The sequence below is a fragment of the Balaenoptera musculus genome, chromosome 13 (genome assembly GCF_009873245.2).
Source record: "Balaenoptera musculus isolate JJ_BM4_2016_0621 chromosome 13, mBalMus1.pri.v3, whole genome shotgun sequence".
Taxonomy (NCBI): domain Eukaryota; kingdom Metazoa; phylum Chordata; class Mammalia; order Artiodactyla; family Balaenopteridae; genus Balaenoptera; species Balaenoptera musculus.
The window spans coordinates 6096075-6118136 of NC_045797.1; the positions used below are offsets into that span (position 1 = coordinate 6096075).

Below are 22062 nucleotides of genomic sequence, written 5' to 3' on the forward strand. Positions count from 1 at the left end.
CACACACACACACACACACACACACACACACACACACACACACACACACACACACACACACTTCTGTTACCAGGGAATTCAACTTATTAAAAGCATAGTAATAAAGCTATTTCTAGTGTGAGCTCTTACCCCCTCTCTATAGGGTTATTCTTAGAAAAGCCACGTTATTTCTTTTTTTCTTTTTTCGTTTTAGCAGAACTGAAGTTCCTTTTGGTTGTGTGTAGTCTCAGACTATTTTTTATGTCCCTCAGGTAGCAGGACCCCACTGAGGTCCTCTGACTGGACAGGCCCCTCCCCACGTGGACTCTCTCCTGGTAATCAGTCCCCCTTGAAACGTTACTTTTAAATCATCAGATGCCGTCACTGACCTCGCCTCGCATCCCGGTTACTATGGCAACCTGGTGGAGGAGTCCATGGGAAAGTGTTGCCTGGTGACAGAGGAGATAGAACGGGACCTGCATCGCTCCTTACCGGAGCACCCCGCCTTCCAAAACGAAACGGGGATCGCTGCTTTGAGGAGAGTCCTGACGGCCTATGCCCACCGGAACCCCAGAATCGGGTACTGCCAGGTGAGCTGTGCGCTGCGGGGTGAAGTTCACAGCCCCCGTCCCGGGCTACCACCCAGGCCTCGGGTGCTGTGTTCTTGGCTGTCTGTACTGAGGACTGTCGTGTGGAGGGAATCAACCTCGTGTAGTCAGGCTAATGATGCAGGAGGAGCAACATTACCCAGTGCCCGGGGAGAGCGCTGCACGGGCTGGGCCTCTGTCCGCGGGAGGCCGTGCAGCCTTCACGGCCTCCGGGCCTCCACTGCAGGACGGTATCGATGAAGCTGCCGTGAAGCTTTCTCCCTCCAGACCGTACAGAGGTCATAGGGATTCTTTTTTAAGTGCTATTTGGGGAGGAAAAAGCTGTTTGGGGTGGATCACTTTCCTCCAGGATGCACGAGTGGAGGTAAGACACCCTCCGAGTGGTAAACAAGCACAAAATAAAACCCTGGCACGAGGCTGGGTGAGAGAAGCTACTGACCCTTAAAAACAGAGGATTTTAAGCTTTGTTTCCTGTGCATAAGCGAAATTAGTGGGTGAGTGTGTGTGTGTGTCTCTGTCCGAACGTGGACACAGAGACAGCTGGGTGGGATCTGAGCCTGCGGCGTGCTCCACAGCCCAGTCCAGCATTGCGCCACGGGCGCAGGGATGGAGTGGTGGCTGGTCGCTCAGCCCGGTGTGCCTTGTGAGGCCACGGTGACACCGTGGTCGTCCCAGCTCGGTGTCGCTGTGGGTGGGTGCGCTGGGTCTGTCATCATGCAGTCTTGACTTCCGTGGATCGCTTGGGCTTGTGTGTTATTGAATGTCTCTGCGGCACTGTGTGGCCTTGTCGGTAACTGTCCCCTCCCCTGCGAACCCCCGAGCAGTCCATGAACATCCTGACCTCCCTTCTGCTGCTATACGCCGAGGAGGAGGAAGCCTTCTGGTTGCTGGTCGCTGTGTGTGAGCGGATGCTCCCCGACTACTTCAACCACCGAGTCATCGGTAACTGCCTCCTTCCTCCCCCTGCACCCGGGGGGCGGCGGGGCCGGGGCGGAGGTGCTGATCGCCGGTCCTGGTTGTAAAGTCCCCTGTGCCACTCAGCTAGTCTCTGCACAAACACCGTTTTGACTCTTGAATTTGCAAAACTAACTGGTGTAATTCTCTGCACAGTTTTGGCGAAAGGGTGGAATGTGGTAACCTGATTTTGCTCTCTTGCCACAAACTCTTACAGATTTTGGATAAAGAACAAACGAGTTATGTGGATAGCTGAACTTAAGGAAAGAAAAACCTAGGCTCAAAAAAAGTGAAAACCAAAGAGGTTTTTCACTGATGCTGAGGCCTGGAAAGGGAGGGGGTCTGCTCCTGGTACCCAGGGAGTTTGTGTAGACAGGAGAGGAGGGGAGTAGAGCAATACTGGAGACGCTTGAGGGGCCGACGTGAAGGGCAGAGGAGGAAAACGCCTCACTTACAGCTTGATCGTAAGAAAGCACATCGTGGCTGCCTGGGATCTGGGCAGACCTGTGTTTGACCCGTCAGCGCTCAAGCGCTTGGGCCGCTGTCCTTCGTGCGGTTGGCATTGGAATTTGCATCTTCTCTGTGGTCCAGCAACCTCCTTGTGGAGAAAAGGACGTGAAAATTGCTCTGGCCTGGTGGTACTCTTAGGGACACTTTTTAGTGATCCGGAATGAGAGATGGAGATGGTCTAAAATTAGGGCGGCAGCCGTGGGAGCAGAAGCAAAAGAACCAATTCAAGATGGAATTTGGCGAAGGAGTGGATGTAGGGACAAGGCAGGAGGAGGATGCTTGAAGGCTGAGGTCTAAGAACCGAGGGAGTGTGATGACCGCTGGGAGGAAGGTGGGGGGGGGCTTGGCTGGGAAGGAGGTGGCCTTTTGGTGGCCTCTGGCTGTCTTCCTCGGCCCCCTTCCTGTGCCTGAGTGGCTAATTGGTTTCCTGCCCTTCTCACTTCACATCGCGTGAGGTATTGAATGTTGTACAGAGCAGCAAGGAATAACCAGAACCTCGCGGCCACTGGGAAGCATGTTGTCCAAGCCCTCATTAGGTGAGGAGTGTTGCTATGGGGCAGATGGTACTCAACAGTGATCAGTAGACCCCCCCATGATAATGTGACCACCACTGCAGTACAGGGTGGAATGTTTGGAACGTTTCCATAACCCACAAAGTTCCCTTCTGCCTCTTCCCTGCCACACGCAACACTTGGTACTGACTTCTGTCACCACAGATGAACTTGGCCTGTTTGTGAACTTGGAATAAACATAATAATAGAGAATGTTCTGGCTTCCTTTGCACAACGCAACGTTGTTGGTGCATCAGCAGTTCTTTTTCATTGCTGAGGAGTATTTCACTGTACATTCATACCATGATTTGTTCATCCAGTCACCTGTTGATAGACATTTGAGTTTCCAGTTTCTTCTTATAATTAGAGTTGCAATGAACATTCATGTATGAGTCTTTTTAGAATGTATATTGTCAGTTTTCTTCGTCTTTACCCAGGAGTAGAATTCCTGGGTCATAGTTAGATCTATGCTTAACTTTATAAGAAACTGTCAGTTTTCTAAAGTGGATGAAATGCCTTCATATTATCTCACACCAGCAATGTGTGAGAGTTCCAGTGGCTCCAGTGCCTTCATATTATCTCACACCAGCCATGTGTGAGAGTTCCAGTTGCTCCACATCCCTGTTAGCACTTGGAATTGTCTTTTTAATTTTAGCCATCCTAGTGAGTAAGAAGTGGAATGTCATGATGGTTTTAATTTGCATTTCTCTGATAATTGTTAATGATGTTGAACCTATTTTTCTGTGCCTACTGGCCATTTATTTATCGTCACTTTTGAAATGTCCAAATTTTACCTCTTTTTAGAAAAAGATTTGGTTATTGATTTCTTATAACTAAGTTGCATCAGTTCTTTATTGTGGTTAGGAAACCTCTGTCAGGTATATGTATCGCAAATATTTTCTCCAAGTTTGAAGTTTGCATTTTAATTTTATTAATGGCCTCTTTTGAAGAACACCAGTCGTTAATCTTGATGAAGTCCAATTTATAATTTTTTTCTATGGTTACTGCTTTTGTGTCCTGAGAAATTTTGCCTTTTTCCTGTATCTTCTTTTAGACGTTTTTTAGCATTAGCTTTTATACTTAAGTCCATGACACATTTCAAATATATTTTTCTGTATGGTGTGAAGTAGGAGGCAAGGTTCTTTTCTTCCCCACACCATGCAGATATCCACTTGATTAGGCACTATTTTTTTTTTTTTTTTGGCCATGCTGTGCAGCTTGCAGGATCTGAGTTCCCTGACCAGGGATTGGACCCGGGCCCACAGCAGTGAAATCGCCGAGTCCTAACCACTGGACCGCCAGGGAATTCCCAGTGCACAACTATTTTTTGAAAATACTGTCCTTTCCCCATAGAATTCCCTTGGTCAAAACATCAAAAACCAGTGAACTAAGTGTGAGTCCTTTTCTGGCCTCCAGTCCCGTTTCATCGTTGTGCGTATCTCAGAGTCGTTTTAATTGGGGGCTGACTTTGGAGGGAGTGACTCTCTCCCCAGCCACATCTCTGCGGCCTCCTTTCCCAGGGGCCCAGGTGGACCAGTCGGTCTTCGAGGAGCTCATCAAGGAGCAGCTCCCCGAGCTGGCGGAGCACATGCACGACCTCTCGGCCCTGGCGTCCATCTCCCTCTCCTGGTTCCTGACGCTGTTCCTCAGCATCATGCCCCTGGAGAGCGCGGTGAACGTGGTCGACTGCTTCTTCTACGATGGCATCAAGGCCATCTTCCAGCTGGGGCTGGCCGTGCTGGAGGCCAACGCCGAAGACCTGTGCAGCAGCAAGGACGACAGCCAGGCCTTGATGGTCCTCAGCAGGTGGGGACCGCTGGGGTGGAGGGGCAGCAGCGGGACTCCGGGAGCCAGGCGGCGGGTCCAGGCGGCCGGGCTGTCGCTGTGCGAGTTCTTCCGCTCTACCACTCGTCACCCCGTGTGCCCCCGGGGCCAGGCCATCAGGCAGCCCCGTCACCGTGTGCGGTGAGGAGTCTGCCTTCCCTCGCTCCTCTCCACCAAGTGAGAGGCAGGAGGGGCGAGGGTACCGGTGCCTTTCTCTGAGCAGGTTCAAGCGTCCTGAGTCTAGAGGGACTCAGAGTGGCCTTGAACGGGGGCGGGCAGGCGGACACGGGGAAACGTGGGCCTCAGGCCGCCGGCTGGAGGATTTGGACGTTCTGTGCGTAGGGGATGGTGTGTTGCAGGGAAGGCAAAGTCCCGCGAAGCTGAGGACGGGCACCTGGGTCCCCTTGGAGCTGAGGGCAAGTTGGATGACAAATGAGAAGTTCCTTTTCAGAATACCGTGGAAGCTTAAAATTGCAGTATGCACAGGATTTTGTATTTATGTCACTGGAGAGTCACAGACCCCTGGAAACCTTCCCGTGGCGCCCAGGTCCACAGGTCTGGCTTCGCGCACGTCTCTCGTTTTCTCTAAAATGAGTGTAGCAGTTGCTGCCTGGCCCTCCTCCCAGCGTTTGGAGGCAGACGAGCTGGTGTGACAGTTGCGGCCACGTGTCCGGGGGCCCCTGGAAGGTGGCAGGTGTCGCATGGTGCCCAGGGGAGGGTAACCCTGTGCTTTTCCGGTGGGTGGGGTGCCCAGGTTTCTGGATCACATCAAGAGCGAGGACAGCCCTGGACCCCGGCTAGGCAGCCACCATGCCTTTTTCTCGGATGGCCAGGAGCCCTGTCCTGTGACCGACATCGCCGACCTGATCCGGGACTCCTACGAGGTACCGGCGCCCCATCCCTGCCCCGCCCCAGCTCTCATGGGAGATGGGCTTCCAGGGAGGTTTTCCAGGCTACCACTGTTTCCTGTATGGACGCATAAGGGATTGTGTGAGTGAGTGATCCCTTCGTTCCCCGCAGAAATTCGGAGACCAGTCTGTGGCTCAGATTGAGCACATGCGCTGCAAGCACAGGATGAGGGTCCTCCAGGGCCACGAAGACACCACAAAGCAGAACGTGGTGAGTAGAGGCCTCCTGAGGACCACGGCTCCTGGCGGCCGGGTGCTGACCTGGGCTGCGTCCCCTGCTGGTCTCCTAACAGGAGAAAGCCTGCTTTTTTTGCGTTGAGTCAACAACTTGACGGGGGTGAGCTGGTGGAGAGGCAGCGTGGGTTTAGTTTGGGAGTCAGACAGATTGCGAGCAAACCAACCCCTGTGAGCCTCGGTCTCCCCGACTGTAAAATGAGGATAACACGACCCACCGTATGGGCTTAAATGAGGGACAATATAGAACATGCCTGGCACCGAGGGCCTGCAGTGTTGATGGTTCTGCAGGGGGAACTTCCTGCCCAAGCTCGAGCCTTGCTAGTGTTTACTCCCATTAGGACTTAAGTGCTTGTCCTGAGTCACGGATGTGTGAATCAGAAAAGCCCTGAGAGAGTCGCCATAAAGTGATCTCTGTGCTGGGAACAGACTCTGTCCCGGGAGGAGCTGGGCGCCTGGCGTCCACCCCAGCGGGACGCGCCCTCTCGGCCTCTGATCCTCCCGGGGGCGGGCAGAGAGTTCACTCCATGACGGTTTGTTCTTTCCTCAAGCTCCGAGTCGTTATCCCAGAAGTCTCAGTCCTTCCAGAAGACCTAGAGGAACTCTACGATTTATTCAAGGTAGGAAAATCTGGGAGGGTGAGGGAGTGACAGGCCCCGAGCCAGGCCCCAGCTGATGTCATCGCCTGCCTGCGGGAGGGTGCAGAAGCTGGAGGGGTCAGCATGTGCCTGTTGGGTGGCAGCGAGGCTGGAGCGGCCCCCCGGCCAGCTCAGGCTTGGCCGTGCCTGCTGGGCCCGAGCACGGATGCTGGTGCGCTCGGCTGAGAGGCCCTCAGTGCTGGTGACACGTCCTTCACTGCCCTAGGCCAAGTCCCCAGTCAGTAGTGGATTCAAGGACTTCCCTGGTGGTGGAGTGGTTAAGAATCCGCCTGCCAGTGCAGGGGACCCGGGTTCGATCCCTGGTCCGGGAAGATCCCACATGCCGCGGAGCAACTAAGCCCGTGCGCCACAACTACTAAGCCTGCACTCTAGAGCCCACGAGCCACAAATACTGAGCCCGCGAGCCATAACTACTGACGCCTGCGCGCCTAGAGCCCGTGCTCCGCAACAAGAGAAGCCACCACAATGAGAAGCCTGCGCACCACAACGGGAAGTAGCCCCCACTCACCATGACTAGAGAAAAGCCCGCGCACGGCAACAAAGACCCAATGCAGCCAAAAATAAATGAATTTATTTTAAAAAATACAAAAAAAAAATAGTGGATGCAACAGTGACCCTTATTGAAATTATCACCTCGTATACTTTTTTCTATTATTATTTTTTAAAATTGAAGTATAGTTGATTCACAACGTTGTGTTAGTTTCTGGTATACAGCACAGTGATTCAGTTATACGTATATATATTCTTTTTTTTTTTAATATTTATTTATTTATTTGGCTGTGGCTGGTCTTAGTTGCGGCACGCAGGATCTTTATTGTTGCCGTGTGCGGGATCTTTTTTTTTTTTTACTTGCCACACGTGGGATCTTTAGTTGCGGCATGCACGTGGGATCTAGTTCCCTGAGCGGGGATCGAACCGGGCCCCCTGCGTGGGGAGCGTGGAGTCTTAGCCACTGGACCACCAGGGAAGTCCCATATGTATATTCTTTCTCATTATAGGTTTTTACAAGATATTGAATATAATTCCCTGTATCACCTCAAATACTTTTTAATCATAACCTCACCCACATGACGTGTGTACATATTCTTGTGTTTCTGTGGCTGGTCTGCCTGCTAGTTTATGTTCTGTTTTCCCTTGATGCTGTCATTAACACTTTTTCATGTTGCCATATGGTCTTACTCATTTTTAAATCATTTAAAACCTGTCATGTTGGTAATACTTAACATACTGAACTGTATTTCGACTATTTGGATATTTAGGTGGAAGCCTTGCTGAATTAAATCACCCTGCAAAGACCATTTTCAAGTGCCTTCCTAGAACTTTTCTTGCTCGAAACAGTCAATAAAAACGGGGAAGAGAGGCAGACAGTGGACCCACTCCTGACAGCCTGGCAGTGAAGGGGGAGAGGACAGTCGCAGAAAGCAGGCCAGCCTTGAGGGGTCGGCCACCGGAGCTGTCCTGGCGGTGACTCTTGAGCCGCCAGCACTGCTGCACTCAAATTGCCGCACGCTCAGAATAGTCCTAAGCAGCACTCAGGTTTCCTGAGCAGAGCCGCAGGGGTGGTCTGACCCTCCATGTGGCTGTCATGTCACATCTCCCTGTGGTCACTGACATGGGTGGCTGGCTTAGCAGGTTCCTGGCACTCCTCACGCCTGGTCCGCAGGATGCGAGATGAGGAGTCCTCAGGCTACGTCTCCTGTAAATGTCACCGGGTTTCAAGTTTTATAGTTTCCTCTGTTGCATGAAGAGAAAATACGAAGCCAAAGGTGACTTAGTGTCCCACACCGCCACCTCTCTGACTTTCAAGGAGGGAAAACAGGGAATACTAGAAACACAAAAGCAGGTAAAGAAATGTGTTGTTTAGCATAAAAAGTCTTTCATTTATTTAGGGCTGACTTCTCAATTTGAGAGAATAAGACACGTCTCACATCTGAATTTATATGACTTAAGAGATTGCCTTAAATTCATCATAAAAATAAGTTTCATTAAGTACTAACTATATCATTAATCTTTCATACAAGGGGTATTTAAAGAAGACAGACAGCTATTTCCTGTGTCCTATTTCTATCTTTTCTGTGAACAATGTGGGTGAAATTTATTTTCATATTTGTTTTTAGCTCTGCAGGCCTTTCATTTGTGTAGGACTAACTATGAATATAAACTTCAACTATAAATGCAAGACCAATTTCAAAATGCACTTCCAAAAGAAATTCCAGTAAAATAGCGTCATCAGCATGGTGTCTAATTCCGTCGTACAACCTGAGGGACCTCCTCTATGTGCCCAGAGTCATCCTCACCGTCACAGAACCCCCCCCAGGCTGTCCTCCTCTGCCCCCCTTGCTGCTGACCTTCCCTGAATTTCCTTGGCTTTCATAGTCTGACCTCTTATATTTTAATGCTTCTTTAAGTACTGTGAGGTATAAATGGTCCCTAGTTGGGTTTTACATGCACCTCTTGTCTTTTGAATCAGAAATTCGTTCTCCCAAGGGAAAGGGCCACATAGAGATGCCCTTACGTTGTTGTATAAATATGTGATAGGGTCTTACTAAGGAGTCCACTCCTTAACTTCACGGCATCCTTCCCTAAGCCTGGAACGTACAGCCGTGACCATTCTCTATGTTAACAGGAAACAGTCTGCTCTGTCTTCTTTACATACTCTTTCCTATTAAAGCTGAACAGTGTGTACTTAATGAAATCTATTTTTATTCTGAATGGAAAGCAATCTTTCTTTTATGCCTTAATGCAGTTCTTTCTTTTCTTTCAGTTTTATTGAGGTATAATTGACCTACAGCACTAAGTTTAAGGTGTACAGCATAATGACTTACATGTATTGCGAAATGATCCGCAGTAAGTTAACATCCATCGTGTCATATATTGATAGATACAAAAAAAAAAGAACAAAAATGATGTTTTTCTCGTGACGAGAACTTTTAGGATCTACTCTCTTAGCAACTTTCAGATATACCATACAGCAGTGATAACTATAGTTGTTATGTTGTACATACATCCCCAGGACTTATTTATCTTATAACTGGAGATTTGTACCTTTTTTTTTTTTAATTAATTAATTAATTAATTTATGGCTGTGTTGGGTCTTCGTTTCTGTGCGAGGGCTTTCTCTGGTTGTGGCGAGCGGGGGCCACTCTTCATCGCGGTGCACGGGCCTCTCACTATCGTGGCCTCTCTTGTTGCGGAGCACAGGCTCCAGACACGCAGGCTCAGTAATTGTGGCTCACGGGCCCAGTTGCTCCGCGGCATGTGGGATCATCCCAGACCAGGGCTCGAACCCGTGTCCCCTGCATTGGCAGGCAGATTCTCAACCACTGTGCCACCAGGGAAGCCCTAGATTTGTACCTTTTGACACCCTTCATCCCGTTCTATAACCCGCTCCCACTTCCAGCCCCAGACTCTGGTAACCACGAATCTGATCCTTTTCTATGACTTTGGGTTTGTTTGTTTGTTTTAATTTATTTTATTTTTGGCTGCATTGGGTCTTTGTTGCTGCACGCGGACTTTCTCTAGTTGCAGCAAATGGGAGCTACTCTTCGTTGCGGTGCGCAGGCTTCTCATTGCGGTGGCTTCTCGTTGTGGAGCACGGGCTCTAGGCGTGTGGGCTTCAGTAGTTGTGGCATGCAGGCTCAGTAGTTGTGGCACGTGGGCTCTAGAGCGCAGGCTCAGTAGCTGTGGCGCATGGGCTTAGGTGCTCTGCAGCATGTGGGATCTTCCTGGACCACGGCTCGAACCCGAGTCCCCTGCATTGGCAGGCAGATTCTTAACCACTGTGCCACCAGGGAAGCCCATGTTTGTTTGTTTTTTTTTTTAGATTCCACATATGAGATCATATAGTATTTGTCTTTCTCTGACTTATTTCACTTACCATAATGCCCTCGAGGTCCATCCAGGTTATAAAGCAATGTTTTAAATTACGTAAATTCAGATTTGCGATGTCTGTCCCTTATCCTCTGAAATTGAAAACAGCTTCGTTAGTCTTCTCTCTTCAAGTAAGATGGGAACAATATAATACACACTTGATGTCATAGGCTACTTTTGGAAAGACTCAGGACCTGAAACAGTGCCTTATGTATTCCATAAACCTGCTCTCGTTAATGATCAGCTAAATTTATTCACTGTTGCTGGATTATCAGGCCCTAGACAGCGTTTGGTTTCTTTAATATTATTTTGCTTGCTTCCATGTTCTGGTTAAGACTTTTATTTTCAAAATTTAATTTAAAAACACAAAACAAAAATATACAAGATTATACCTACTCTCACCATTAAAAGAAGAAAAATAACCATTTTAAGCAAAATTTAAAGGGTCATATCCTGTCAGCACCTACAATCCCACCTTGTACAGTAATTACTGTTAACAGCATGGTGAATATCTTTCCTGATTTCTTTCTCCTTATACTATATCTCTCTGCAGACACACACAAAGGCAACGTACTCTTACTCTTTTTTTTCCACATAAAAGTGAGATTGTGCTACACACAGTGGCCTGCAATTTTTATCATGGACATTTTTGTAGATTCAGTATCTACAGATCTTTTCTCATTCTTTTTTAATGGCTGCAGAATTTGATTGTAGGGCTTAACCATACTTTATTAACCATTCACCTGCTGAGGGACATTTATCTCGTTTCCAATTTTTTCTGCTTTATAAACAGTGCTGTACCAAGCATCCTTGTGCCTTTCTCAGGACACCTGTGCTGCCGTTTCTGTAGGATGGGTTCCTTAGGGATGCACAAACCAAATTTTTGCTAAAGTGTTTTAGATTTTTCAAATTTCAGTTCTACTGATGATGTCTAAGAGTGCTCATTTCCTATGTTCCACACTCACCCAGCATTTAACATTATGGATCTTTTAAAATTTTACTAGTTGTGTAGAAAATTGCATTTCATTTTAACTTACATTTGTTTACTCATTAGTGAGGTTGAGTACCCTTTCATAAGTTTATTGGCTAATCATATACTTTCTTGTATCACCTCTTCATATCCTTTGCCTGTTTTTATATTGACTTGTTTTTCTGTAGGATTCTGTGTAAACTGGTTGTACTAGTCCTTGGCCTTTATAACTGTTTTCTTCTGGGTAGGATTCTGAGGGCCTCTAGCATCACAAGATGGCAAATATACACGCAGATTCGCAGTGTGTCTTGGGTTTGAGGAATGGGAATTTATCAGACCTTTGTTTCACACTTGAACGTTCTTATGGTACTTTTCATGATTCTGCAAAGGCTATTTAAGGAACATGGCTCCAAATAATATGCAGTAAAATTATAAATGGCATTTTGGTTTCCATCCAAGGATAGGCACTTGGATATTATAGCATCTGTACTTGTTTCTGTGCCATCCTTATGGGCAGAGGGCATTGAAATCGTGAAGAACCCTGCAGTCATTGGGAACTATTTCAAGTGAGTTGAGATGTCCCAAGAGGTGATTTAGTACAGGTGTAAAAGAAACATTCTAAAGAGGCTAACCTGGTCCTAGGCGACAGGGCCAGCTTTGATTGCTTTAGTTTTCTGTCTATTCCCAAGACTTCAAATTGCCTTTGCTTTTTTTACTTGTAATTTTTTGAATTGTTAATATATTCCTGTGGTTCAAAATTTAGAACACATAAGAAAGCACACAGTTAAAAGGCTTGCTTCTCCATCTGGGTCCCTGCCCCCGTTTTCCATCCTCACAGGTTACCAGGGTAAATAGTTTCTTCTGTATCCTATAGATTTGTCTAGTACTTTCTGACTTTCAAATAATATGATTTAAGACAAAATATCAGAATAAAAATTGTATGACTTCAATAATTAAAACTATGGCAGGGGAGTTCCCTGGCGGTCCAGTGGTTAGGACTCATGAGCTCTCACTGCTGTGGGTCCAGGTTCAATCCCTGGTCAGGGAGCTAAGATCCCATAAGCTGTGCAGTGTGGCCAAAATTAAAAACAAAACAAAACAAAACTATGGCAGCTGAACTGTACATTTAAAATTTGTTAAAATAGTAAATTTTGTTAGGTATATTTTGCCACAATGAAAAAAGAAACCTTAATAAAAAAGAAAAAGTTTTTGCTTGTTACTCCAGGGTTACCTGTAACTACATGTCTGGTTGGAGTGGTGAGATTGTCAGTTAATTTTTTCTTTTGTTTGTTTTATAATGTTGCTTATTCAGTACTTAGTAATTTTACGAGGCAGAGCAAGTCGGGAGAGAAGGCTGTGTGGGCTTTGGCCTTTACGTGTGCGGCCTCCCACGGGGGCCGCCGCCCCTCACAGACCCCTCTCGCTCCCCCGTTAGAGAGAACACATGATGAACTGCTACTGGGAGCAGCCCAGGCCTGTGGCCCTGCGCCATGACCCCAGCAGGCCCTACGCGGAGCAGTACCGCATAGACGCCCGCCAGTTTGCGCGCCTGTTTCAGCTCGTCTCGCCGTGGACCTGCGGGGCCCACACAGAAATCCTCGCTGAAAGGACTTTCAGGCTCCTGGATGAAAACATGGACCATCTGATCGAATTCAAAGCATTCGTGAGCTGTCTCGGTATGACTCCGTGGGTCTTTCCTGCAGTGAGTTCATTTGGGATGTGAGTCTGTGAACACGAGACAAGTAGATTGTCAAGCAGGCACATCCACTCAATGAAATGGGTTTGGGACTCACCTGACGTGATTTGGGGATTTTAAAAGTCCCTCTGCAGGCTCCTCTCATGACCACTTTTATGTTTCCTAAGGGGGTGGTGGGGAGGGGAGCCCAGGCTCTCAACACACATGGTTGTTGACCTTGTTCTCCTGGGCACCCAGGGTGTGGTGGTGTCTGGTTAGAAATGTGTCCTGAGACACATTATTTTAAAAAAATAAATTTAAAATTGAAGTATAGTTGATTTATAATATTGTGTAAGTTTCAGGTATACAGCACAGAGATTCAGTTCTACATACATATATGTGTGTGTGTGTGTGTGTGTGTGTATATATATATTCTTTTTCAGATTCTTTTCCCTTATAGGTTATTACACACTACTGAGTATAGTTCCCTGTGCTATACAGTAGGTCCTTGTTGGTTGTCTATTTTATGCATAGTAGTGTGTATATGTTAATCCTAGCCTCCTAATTTATCCCTCCCCCCTGCACATTCCTAACTCTTGCAGCTAAAATTAAAATCTTTCAGAAGGTATGAGGCCAGACAAAATTCCTGAGGTTATCTTGCTGCTCAGCAGTCACTACCCTTCACATTTTCCTTTCAGACACACACTGTCTGGGTAGCAGTAGATGAAGTGCCAGGTCAACAGACACTGACCTTACTACGTTCTCTCTACAGTGACTTTGTGTCCTGACACATGTACTTTAACCATTTGCATGTACTCAGTCTCTCTCTCTCTTTTTTAATTTTGCAGATATTATGTATAATGGAGAAATGAATGAGAAAATTAAACTGTTATATAGGCTTCATATCCCTCCAGGTAAGAAATTCCAAGTAGAAAAGTTAGGCTCTGTTCTGCCTTGACGTAAATCAGCTTTGTGCATGACCTTGAGGTTCTTCTCTTTTTAAATTTATTTAGACTTGAGGCAACAGATGTTTCTAGTTTGGGGTGGCTGATGACAGATTTTGAGTACCATATTGTATGGCCTATGGCAGGGGTTCCCAAACTCGAGTGTGCATCAGAATCATCTGGACGGCTTGTAATAATACAGGATACCTGGCCCACCCCAGTTTCTAATCCGCTAGGTCTGAGGACCACACTTGGAGAACCACGGGCCTGTGGAATGTGGGGGAAGACAAACCCTGGTTGCCTTAACAGATGGTTATTTTAGCTTGCCGTTTTTTGAAAAATTGAGGTAAAATTGGTATATAACATTATACTAGTTTCAGGTATAAAACATGATACTTCAATCTTTGTATACACTACAAAGTGATCACCACAGTGAATCTAGTTACCATTTGTTCCCATAAAATTGACCCCCTTCACCCATTTTGCCCACCCTCCAACCCCTTTCCCCTCTGGTAACCAACAGTCAATGGGTGTTGTTTTATTTGTTCATTTGTTTCATTTTTTAGATTGCATATATGACTGAAATCATACAGTATTTGTTATTCTCTGACTTATTTTGCTTAGCATAATGCCCTCAAGGTCCATCTATATTGTTGCAAATGACAAGATTTCCTTCTTTTTTATGGCTGAGTAGTATTCCATTGTGTGTATGTATGTGTGTGCGCAACTTTACTGAATTCATTTATTCCAAGAGTTTTTGGTGGAGCCTTTAAGGTTTGCTACATATGGTATCTGACAGTTTTACTTCTTCCTTCTCTTTTATTTCTTTTTCTTGCCTAATTGTTCGGGCTAACACTTCCAATACTGTGTTGAATAAAACTGGCAAGAGTAGGCATCCTTGTCTTGTTCCTGATCTTAGAGGAAAAGCTTTTAGCTTGTCACCATTGAGTATAATGTTAGCTGTGAGTTTGTCATATGGCCTTTATTTCGTTGAGGTACGGTCCCTAAATAACCACTTTGATGAGAGTTTTTAATCATAAGTGGATGTTGAATTTTGTCAAATGCTTTTTCTGCATCTATTGAGACAGTTGTTTGTTTTTTATCCTTCATTTTGTTAATGTGGTGTATCATGTTGATTTGTGGATGTTGAACCATCCTTACATCCCTGTAATAAATCCCACTTGGTCATGGTGTATACTCCTTTTAATGTATTGTTGAATTAAATTTTTAAAAACCCTCAAAGTATTAGCATCTACTTTTATCAGGGATATGGACCTATAATTTTCTTTGTTTTATTGTATCCTTGTTTGGTTTTGGTATGAGGGTAATTTGGGCCTTGTAAAATGAGTTTGGAAGCATTCCCTCCTCTTCTGTTTTTTGAGTCTGAGAAGTTTAGGTATTAAATCTTTGACTGTTTGGTAGGATTCACTAGTGAAGCCATCTGGTCCTGGGGTTTTGTTTGTTGGGATGTTTTTAATTACTGAGTCAATATCCTTACTAGTAATTGGTCTATTGAGATTTTCTGTTTCTTCATGATTTAGCCTTGGAAGACTGTGTGTTTCTAGGTATTTCTCTTTTTCCTCTATGTTGTTCGTTTTGTTGGTGTATAATTGTTCATATGAGTTTCCTATGATCTTTTGTCTGTTGTACATTGTAACTTCTCTCATTTCTGACTTTATCTGAGCTCTCTTTTTCTTGGTGAGACTAGCTAAAGGTTTGTCCATTTTGTTTATCTTTTCAAAGAACCAGTTCTTAGTTTCATTGACCTTTTCTATTGTCTTTTTAGTCTCTATTTCATTTATCGTTATTAATTTCCCTCTTAGAACTGCTTTTGATGCATCCTATAGAGTTTGGAATTTCTATTTTCATTTGTCTCAAGGTATTTTTTGATTTTCTCTTTGATTTCTTTGTTGACCCATTGGTTGTTCAGTAGCATGTTGTTTAATCTTCACATAATTTGTGATTTTTCCAGTTTTCTAGTAATTGATTTATAGTTTCATACCATTGTGTTTGGAAAAGATGCTTGATATGATTTCAGTCTTCTTAAATTTATTGAGACTTGTTTTGTGGCCTAACGTGATTTATCTTGGAGAATGTTCCTTGTGCACTTGAGAATATGTATTCTGCTACTTTTGGATGAAATGTTTTGTATATATATGTGGTTTAAGGCTGATGCTTCATTATTGATTTTCTGTCTGGATGTTCTATCCGTTAATTTAAGTGGGGTCTTAAAGTCCCCTACTAGTACTGTATTGCTGTCAATTTCTCCCTTTAGGTCAGTTAATACTTGCTTTATTTATTTAGGTGTGCCTCTCTTGGGTGTATAAATATTTACAAATGTTATATCTTCTTGTTGGATTGATCCTTTTATCATTATGTAATGCTCTTCTTTGTCTTTTATTACAGTTTTTGTTTTAAAGTCTATTTTGCCCAATAAAAGTATAGCCACCCCAGATTTCTTTTTGTTTTCTTTTGCAGGGACTGTCTTTTCCATGCCTTCACTTTCAGTTTGTGTCCTTCCATCTGAAGTGAGTCTCTTGTAGGCAGCATATAGATGAGTCTTGGTTTTTCATCTATTCTGCCACTCTGTCTTTTGATTGGAGAATTTAGTCTATTTACACTTAAAGTAATTATTGAGAGGTATACACTTACTGCTATTTTGTTAATTGTATTTTGTAGCTCCTCTCTGTTCTTTTTCTCTTTTTTGCTTCCCTTGTGGTTTGATGACATTCTTCAGTGTTACATTTAGATTCCTTTCTCATTATCTTTTGTGTAGGTTTTTGCTATGTGGTTATCACAAGGTTCACTATATGACAGCCTATATATATAACAGTCTATTTTAAGTTGATAGCAACTTAAGTTTAAGTGTATTCTAAAAACTCTGTATTTTTATTCCCTCGTCCTCCATTTTTTTTTGATGTGATATTTTACATATTTCTATTTTGTATATCCCTTAACCAATTATGGTTTAGTTAATTGTACTATTGGGTTGGCCAGAAAGTTCGTTCAGGTTCTTCTGAAAGATGTTGCAGAAAAATCCAAACGAACTTTTTGGCCAACACAATGCTTTTGTCTTTTAACCTTTATACTACCTTTATATTGCCTTTATCAGTGAGATTTTGACTTTCATATGTTTTCTTGTTGCTAGTTAGGGGTTTTTCTTTTTCTCTTAAAGAAGTCCATTTAACATTCTTGTAAGGCTGGTTCAGTGGTGATAAATGCCTTTACCTTTTGCTTGTTTGAAAACTATCTCTCCTTCAGTTCTTTTTTTCTTAAATTCATTTTAGTTGACATAGGACTATTCAAATTTTCTTTCCTTTGTATTTATTTTTAATTTATTTTATTTTTTGGCTGCATTGGGTCTTCGTTGCTGCACGCGGGCTTTCTCTACTTGCGGCGAGCGGGGGCTACTCTTCGTTGCGGTGCATGGGCTTCTCATTGTGGTGGCTTCTCATGTCGTGGAGCATGGGCTCTAGGCACGCAGGCTTCAGTAGTTGTGGCTTGTGGGCTCTAGAGTGCAGGCATAGTAGTTGCAACACACAGGCTTAGTTGCTCCATGGCATGTGGGATCTTCCCAGACCAGGGCTCGAACCCATGTCCCCTGCATTGGCAGGTGGATTCTTAACCACTGCACCACCAGGGAAGCCCCCTCTCCTTCAATTCTTTTTTTTTTTTTAATAAATTTATTCATTTTATTTAATTTTGGCTGCGTTGGGTCTTCGTTGCTGCGTGTGGGCTTTCTCTAGTTGTGGTGAGCGGGGGCTTTTCTTCATTGTGGTGCACGGGCTTCTCATTGTGGTGGCTTCTCTTGTTGCGGAGCACAGGCTCTAGGCGTGCGGGCTTCAGTAGTTGCAGCACGCAGGCTCAGTAGTTGCGGCTCGCGGGCTCTAGAGCACAGGCTCAGTAGTTGTGGCGCATGGGCTTAGTTGCTTCGCGGCATGTGGGATCTTCCCAGACCAGGGCTCAAACCCATGTCCCCTCCATTGGCAGGTGGATTCTCAACCACTGTGCCATCAGGGAAGCCCAATCTCCTTCAATTCTGAATAATAACCTTGCTGGGTAGAGTATTCTTGGTTGGAATTTTTTTCCTTTTAGCACTTTGAATATATTGTGCCACTCCCTTCTGGCCTGCAGTTTCTGCTGAAAAATCAGCTCATAGTCTTATGGGGGTTCCATTGTGCATAACAAGTTGTTTTTTTCTTGCTTCTTTTAAGATTCTCTCTTTATCTGTAACTTTTAACATTTTAGTTATGGTGTGTCTTGGTGTGTGTCTCTTTGGGTTCATTGTATTTGGAACTCTCTGGGCTGTGGGAGAGTCCCATGGGACTGTAATTGTAAACCGTGCTGACCTCCAGACCAGGAGATCTGGAGGTGCTCCCCAGGCAACAGTTACAAAAATCATGACTTCAGATGAGTGTATAAGCCCCTCGGGAGGTATCAGTGAGCTGTGGTGAGGCTAAGAGAGGGTGCAAGGGTTATGCCTCCCTGCCCACATTCCAAGTGCGCCTCTGTAGCCTCTAGGTGTGTGGCAAATCTAAGCCCGTCCCTCAGGTTGAAGCTCTAGGACAAGTAAATGGGCCCTGTTTTGCAGGTGGGCTGGGGGTGTGTTTCAGTCTGTTGTCTGTGCAGTGCCCTGGGGGTGGTGCCTGCCCAGAACTGTCTTTCCGACTGTTACAGTCCTGTGGGGCCCCAGAACTCATGCCCTCCCTGGCCACCAGGGCCAGGGGATCAAGGGATAGACCACGTTCATCTGCTGGTTTTTGCGAGGCTGCAGGAGAGAGGGTTGAGTATGGGGCACACCTGCAGCTTTAGTGATGCAGGTGAAGAGCCCTGGGGCAGGGCACTCCTGTGACTTCAGTGAGATGTGCGCCCACCTCCACTGGCAAGGTATAGGTAGAGTGAACAAAGGGAAAAATGGTGCTTCATTCCTGAAGAATGTTCCACCTGTCTCTGCCCCTCCAGCAGAAGCTTTAAGATTAGCAAATGGGTCTCCTTCACATGCAGTCCAGGCACTTCTTTAACTGCTGCCTCTGTGCTGGGTCCTAGGACCAGTGAGACCCTCACTAGGAGTATCTCAGATCCCTAGACTCCCCAGGTCCCTGGGACATAAGCCCCCCTTGGTTTCCAAAGCCAGACAGTTTGGGGGCCTCGTTTCTCTGGTGCTGACCCCAGGGGCTGGGGTGCCTGATGCGAGGCTCAAGCCTCTCGCTCCTCGGGGAATAGCTCTGGGCCTTTGAGACTCCTCCCTGCTGAGGGTCGCCTGGCCGGGGGTGGGGGTTTTGGTGAGGCTCTGTGTCTGCCTCTCCCACCCATCTCCGTGTGGCCCTTTTACCTCTTGTTGTGGAGGAGCGGCTCAGCTAGTGCTGTCCTTTTTCAGCAGTGATCGTTCTAGATGTAGCTGTAGTTTTGGTGAGTCCATGGGAGGAGGTGGGTCCAGGAACTTCCTATGCTGCCATCTTGGATTGCCCCCTGCCCCCCCATCTGAGTAGGTTCAAGCTCTGTGACCTGGTTTTGTGCTGACGTGACACGGTTTCTGGCTCCTCGGCAGCCCCAGCTACAGGTTTTGAAGGAACGTGTCATTTGTCCAGCGTGTAAGACCGTCCTTCCTCCAAATTTAAGCAGTGGTAACCAGACACAAAGAAAGCAGTTTTGAAACCTGTGAGATCAGGCTTGGCATTTCCCTTAAGGTATTCCTTGGATCTCTGAAACTGACAGAGGTAGATTAGGAATCCCAGAGGGTCTCTGGGCCCCAGTGCCATGGTTCTGGTGGTGGATGGTTTCTCTGATAGAACTTTCTAACATGGGGCCCTGGGGAGGTGGTGAGCTGTGAGGTGTCCAGGTCCTCGAGATCCTGGTGGGTTTTAAGACTCACACCTATACAGAAGTTGAAAATGCGTGTGGACGTTACTTGTGGGCTTCCTGAGTACACTTCCTGAGCTCGGCCGTTACGGAGTTGGCATCTGTTGTGCACGGGATGCTTATGGGAACACCCTCCGGCAGCCACACACAGCTCCTCCGCTGCTTTCTCATGGACTCGTTACTTTAGTACAGACGGTTGAGCATCTAAAGTGCCTTGCCTTTTATTGAGTTTTGTTTTTCACTTGATTTGCATACACACACAGTTTTTCAGATTCTTTTCCATTATAGGTTATTACAAGATATTGACTATAGTTCCCTGTGCTCTACAGTAAATCGTTGTTTATCTACTTTATATATACTGTAGTGGTGTGTATCTGTTAATCCCAAAATCTCAATTCATCCCTCCCCCTCCTTTCCCTTTTGGAACTGTAAGTTTGTTTTCTATGTCTGTGAGTCTGTTTCTGTTTTATAAATAAGTTCATTTGTATTATTTTTTGAGATTCCACATATAAGTGATATCTTATTTGTCTTTCTCTGACTTACTTCACTTAGTATGATAATCTCTAGGTCCGTCCACGTTGCTGCAAATGGTATTTCATTCTTCTTTATGGCTAATGTTCCAGTGTGTGTGTGTGTACACACACACACATACATACACACATCTTCTTTATCCATTCATCTGTTGATGGACATTTAGGTTGCTTCCATGTCTTCTTGGCTATTGTAAATAGTGCTGCTATGAACACTGGGGTTGCATGTATCTTTTCGAATTATAATTTTTATCTTTTCCAGACATATATGCCAAGGGTAGGATTGCTGGATCATATGGTAACTCTAGTTTTAGGTTAAGGAACCTCCATAGTGACTATATACCAATTTACATTCCCTTGCTTACCTATATTTAATATTTGAATTTTTGATGCAGTTAAAAAAAAAAGTCTTAAGAATGCAGACAACCTAAAACCTCTGTTTAAATGCATCAATTTGACAGGGCCATGAAGATCCACAATACGTTTAGGCACTTTTCATTTAAATAGATTTAATTTTAACAAATATTTACTTTCCACCCTCATGAGTAACATTTTGATTAAAGGTGGAACAAACACTAGTGGGAAAAAAAGCGTAACTCACTAATGAGGAAGTATGCAGAGGATTACAGGTTTGAATTTGTGCGCCCGCCGAAGAGTGATGTCTTACTTGCCTGGTGGGAGGTGGAAAACCAAACAAAGCACATCAGCCTCTGGCCTCAAACACCCGCCTTGTGCAGAGCGCGTCGGAACTCTGCGAGGGTCAAACAGGAGGCAGAGGGCTTTGTCAGATCACTTGCAAAGGTATCTGATGCATCTCGGGAAGCAAAGAAGCCCTAAGCCCAAGGCCTCACAGTTTTTGAAGAGCTCAGTTTATTGGCTCCATGGTGACTACAGCACTGTTCAGCAAATAGAAGAGAAATATTCCAGATGATCTGATACCAAATTAGGTGACGGAGGGATGAACAGTATTCTAGAAGATTACTGAATCGGGAGTTTTCACTGCAAATTGCTAAATCTGTAAGTATGGGTCATTTCACTCAGCTAATTACACTGATTGGACATCCAGAAGGCCACTTCCTGGAAGAACATTAGATTCATTAGGAAGAAGCATCAAAACAAGCTACCAAGAATGACATACCAGAGTTGGTAAATGAACACAAACGAACGAGGCACCGGAGGCCTCCTGTAAAGACAGCACGTTGAGCGGAGCTGATGGCACGGTTCTGTTCCTCCCGGGAACTCTGCGATTCGGGAAATACGTTGTTGGGCTTGCAGAGCAGCTCCCCAAAAGGTGTCCCTGCTGGTCTGGATCCACGTTTAAGTGACGTTCTTAAAATGCTGAATCTAATAAAATTCGAGCAAAGGTCAACTTATCACAGGATCCAAAAATGATAGTTTGCATCTAATAACTTAGGCAGTTCTGATGTCAGCTACATCAGAAATGATACCAGGCACATTCGATTTGGTGAAAGACAGCTTAGGCTAGATGAAAGTCTGTTCTTTGTATTGGGATCCTGAGTTGAAAATGTCACTTGCGGGTTTTGCAAAATATGAAAAGTGTAGAATATAAACCTCCTGAGAAACATTTTGTGAAATTAAAAGATTGCACTGAGCTTTTTAAAAGAGAAAAGCTAGGTGCTTAGGATCCCTAGTATCGTCCAAATTGTCAAGAAGCCACTAAAATGGGATTTATGGTCCCAGCATCCAGTACTTGTTGCAGCTCAGGTGATTTTCTTATAGTAGATATCTGAGACACAAGTTGGATACTTGGTTGATTTTCCTATCAATGACTTGGTTATACTGGAATTCCTAATTAATCCAAATGCAAGTCTGTTCCCTTAGAAATTGATTGCTGTTTCTAGCCAACATGGAGGGGCAGAAGGGGGGCAGTGTATGGCTTTTCCCAAAAGGAAATATGTTGGAAAATGGTATTATTTTGATGCCTGTGGTGTCAACTGTGTCTGAAGGCCAACTTGTGTTGAAAGCA

At 45.3% G+C, this 22062-nt stretch overlaps 1 protein-coding gene across 1 annotated transcript in view; it reads left to right on the forward strand.

The window, feature by feature from the left end:
• The window catches only part of TBC1D8 (TBC1 domain family member 8), a 134389-nt gene that overhangs the window by 106576 nt on the left and 5751 nt on the right, over nucleotides 1-22062 (forward strand). Inside the window, 8 exon segments of the mRNA XM_036872412.1 lie at nucleotides 355-569; nucleotides 1412-1529; nucleotides 4123-4408; nucleotides 5181-5310; nucleotides 5447-5545; nucleotides 6120-6188; nucleotides 12503-12743; nucleotides 13591-13656. Coding sequence (XP_036728307.1) covers nucleotides 355-569; nucleotides 1412-1529; nucleotides 4123-4408; nucleotides 5181-5310; nucleotides 5447-5545; nucleotides 6120-6188; nucleotides 12503-12743; nucleotides 13591-13656 — 1224 coding nt within the window.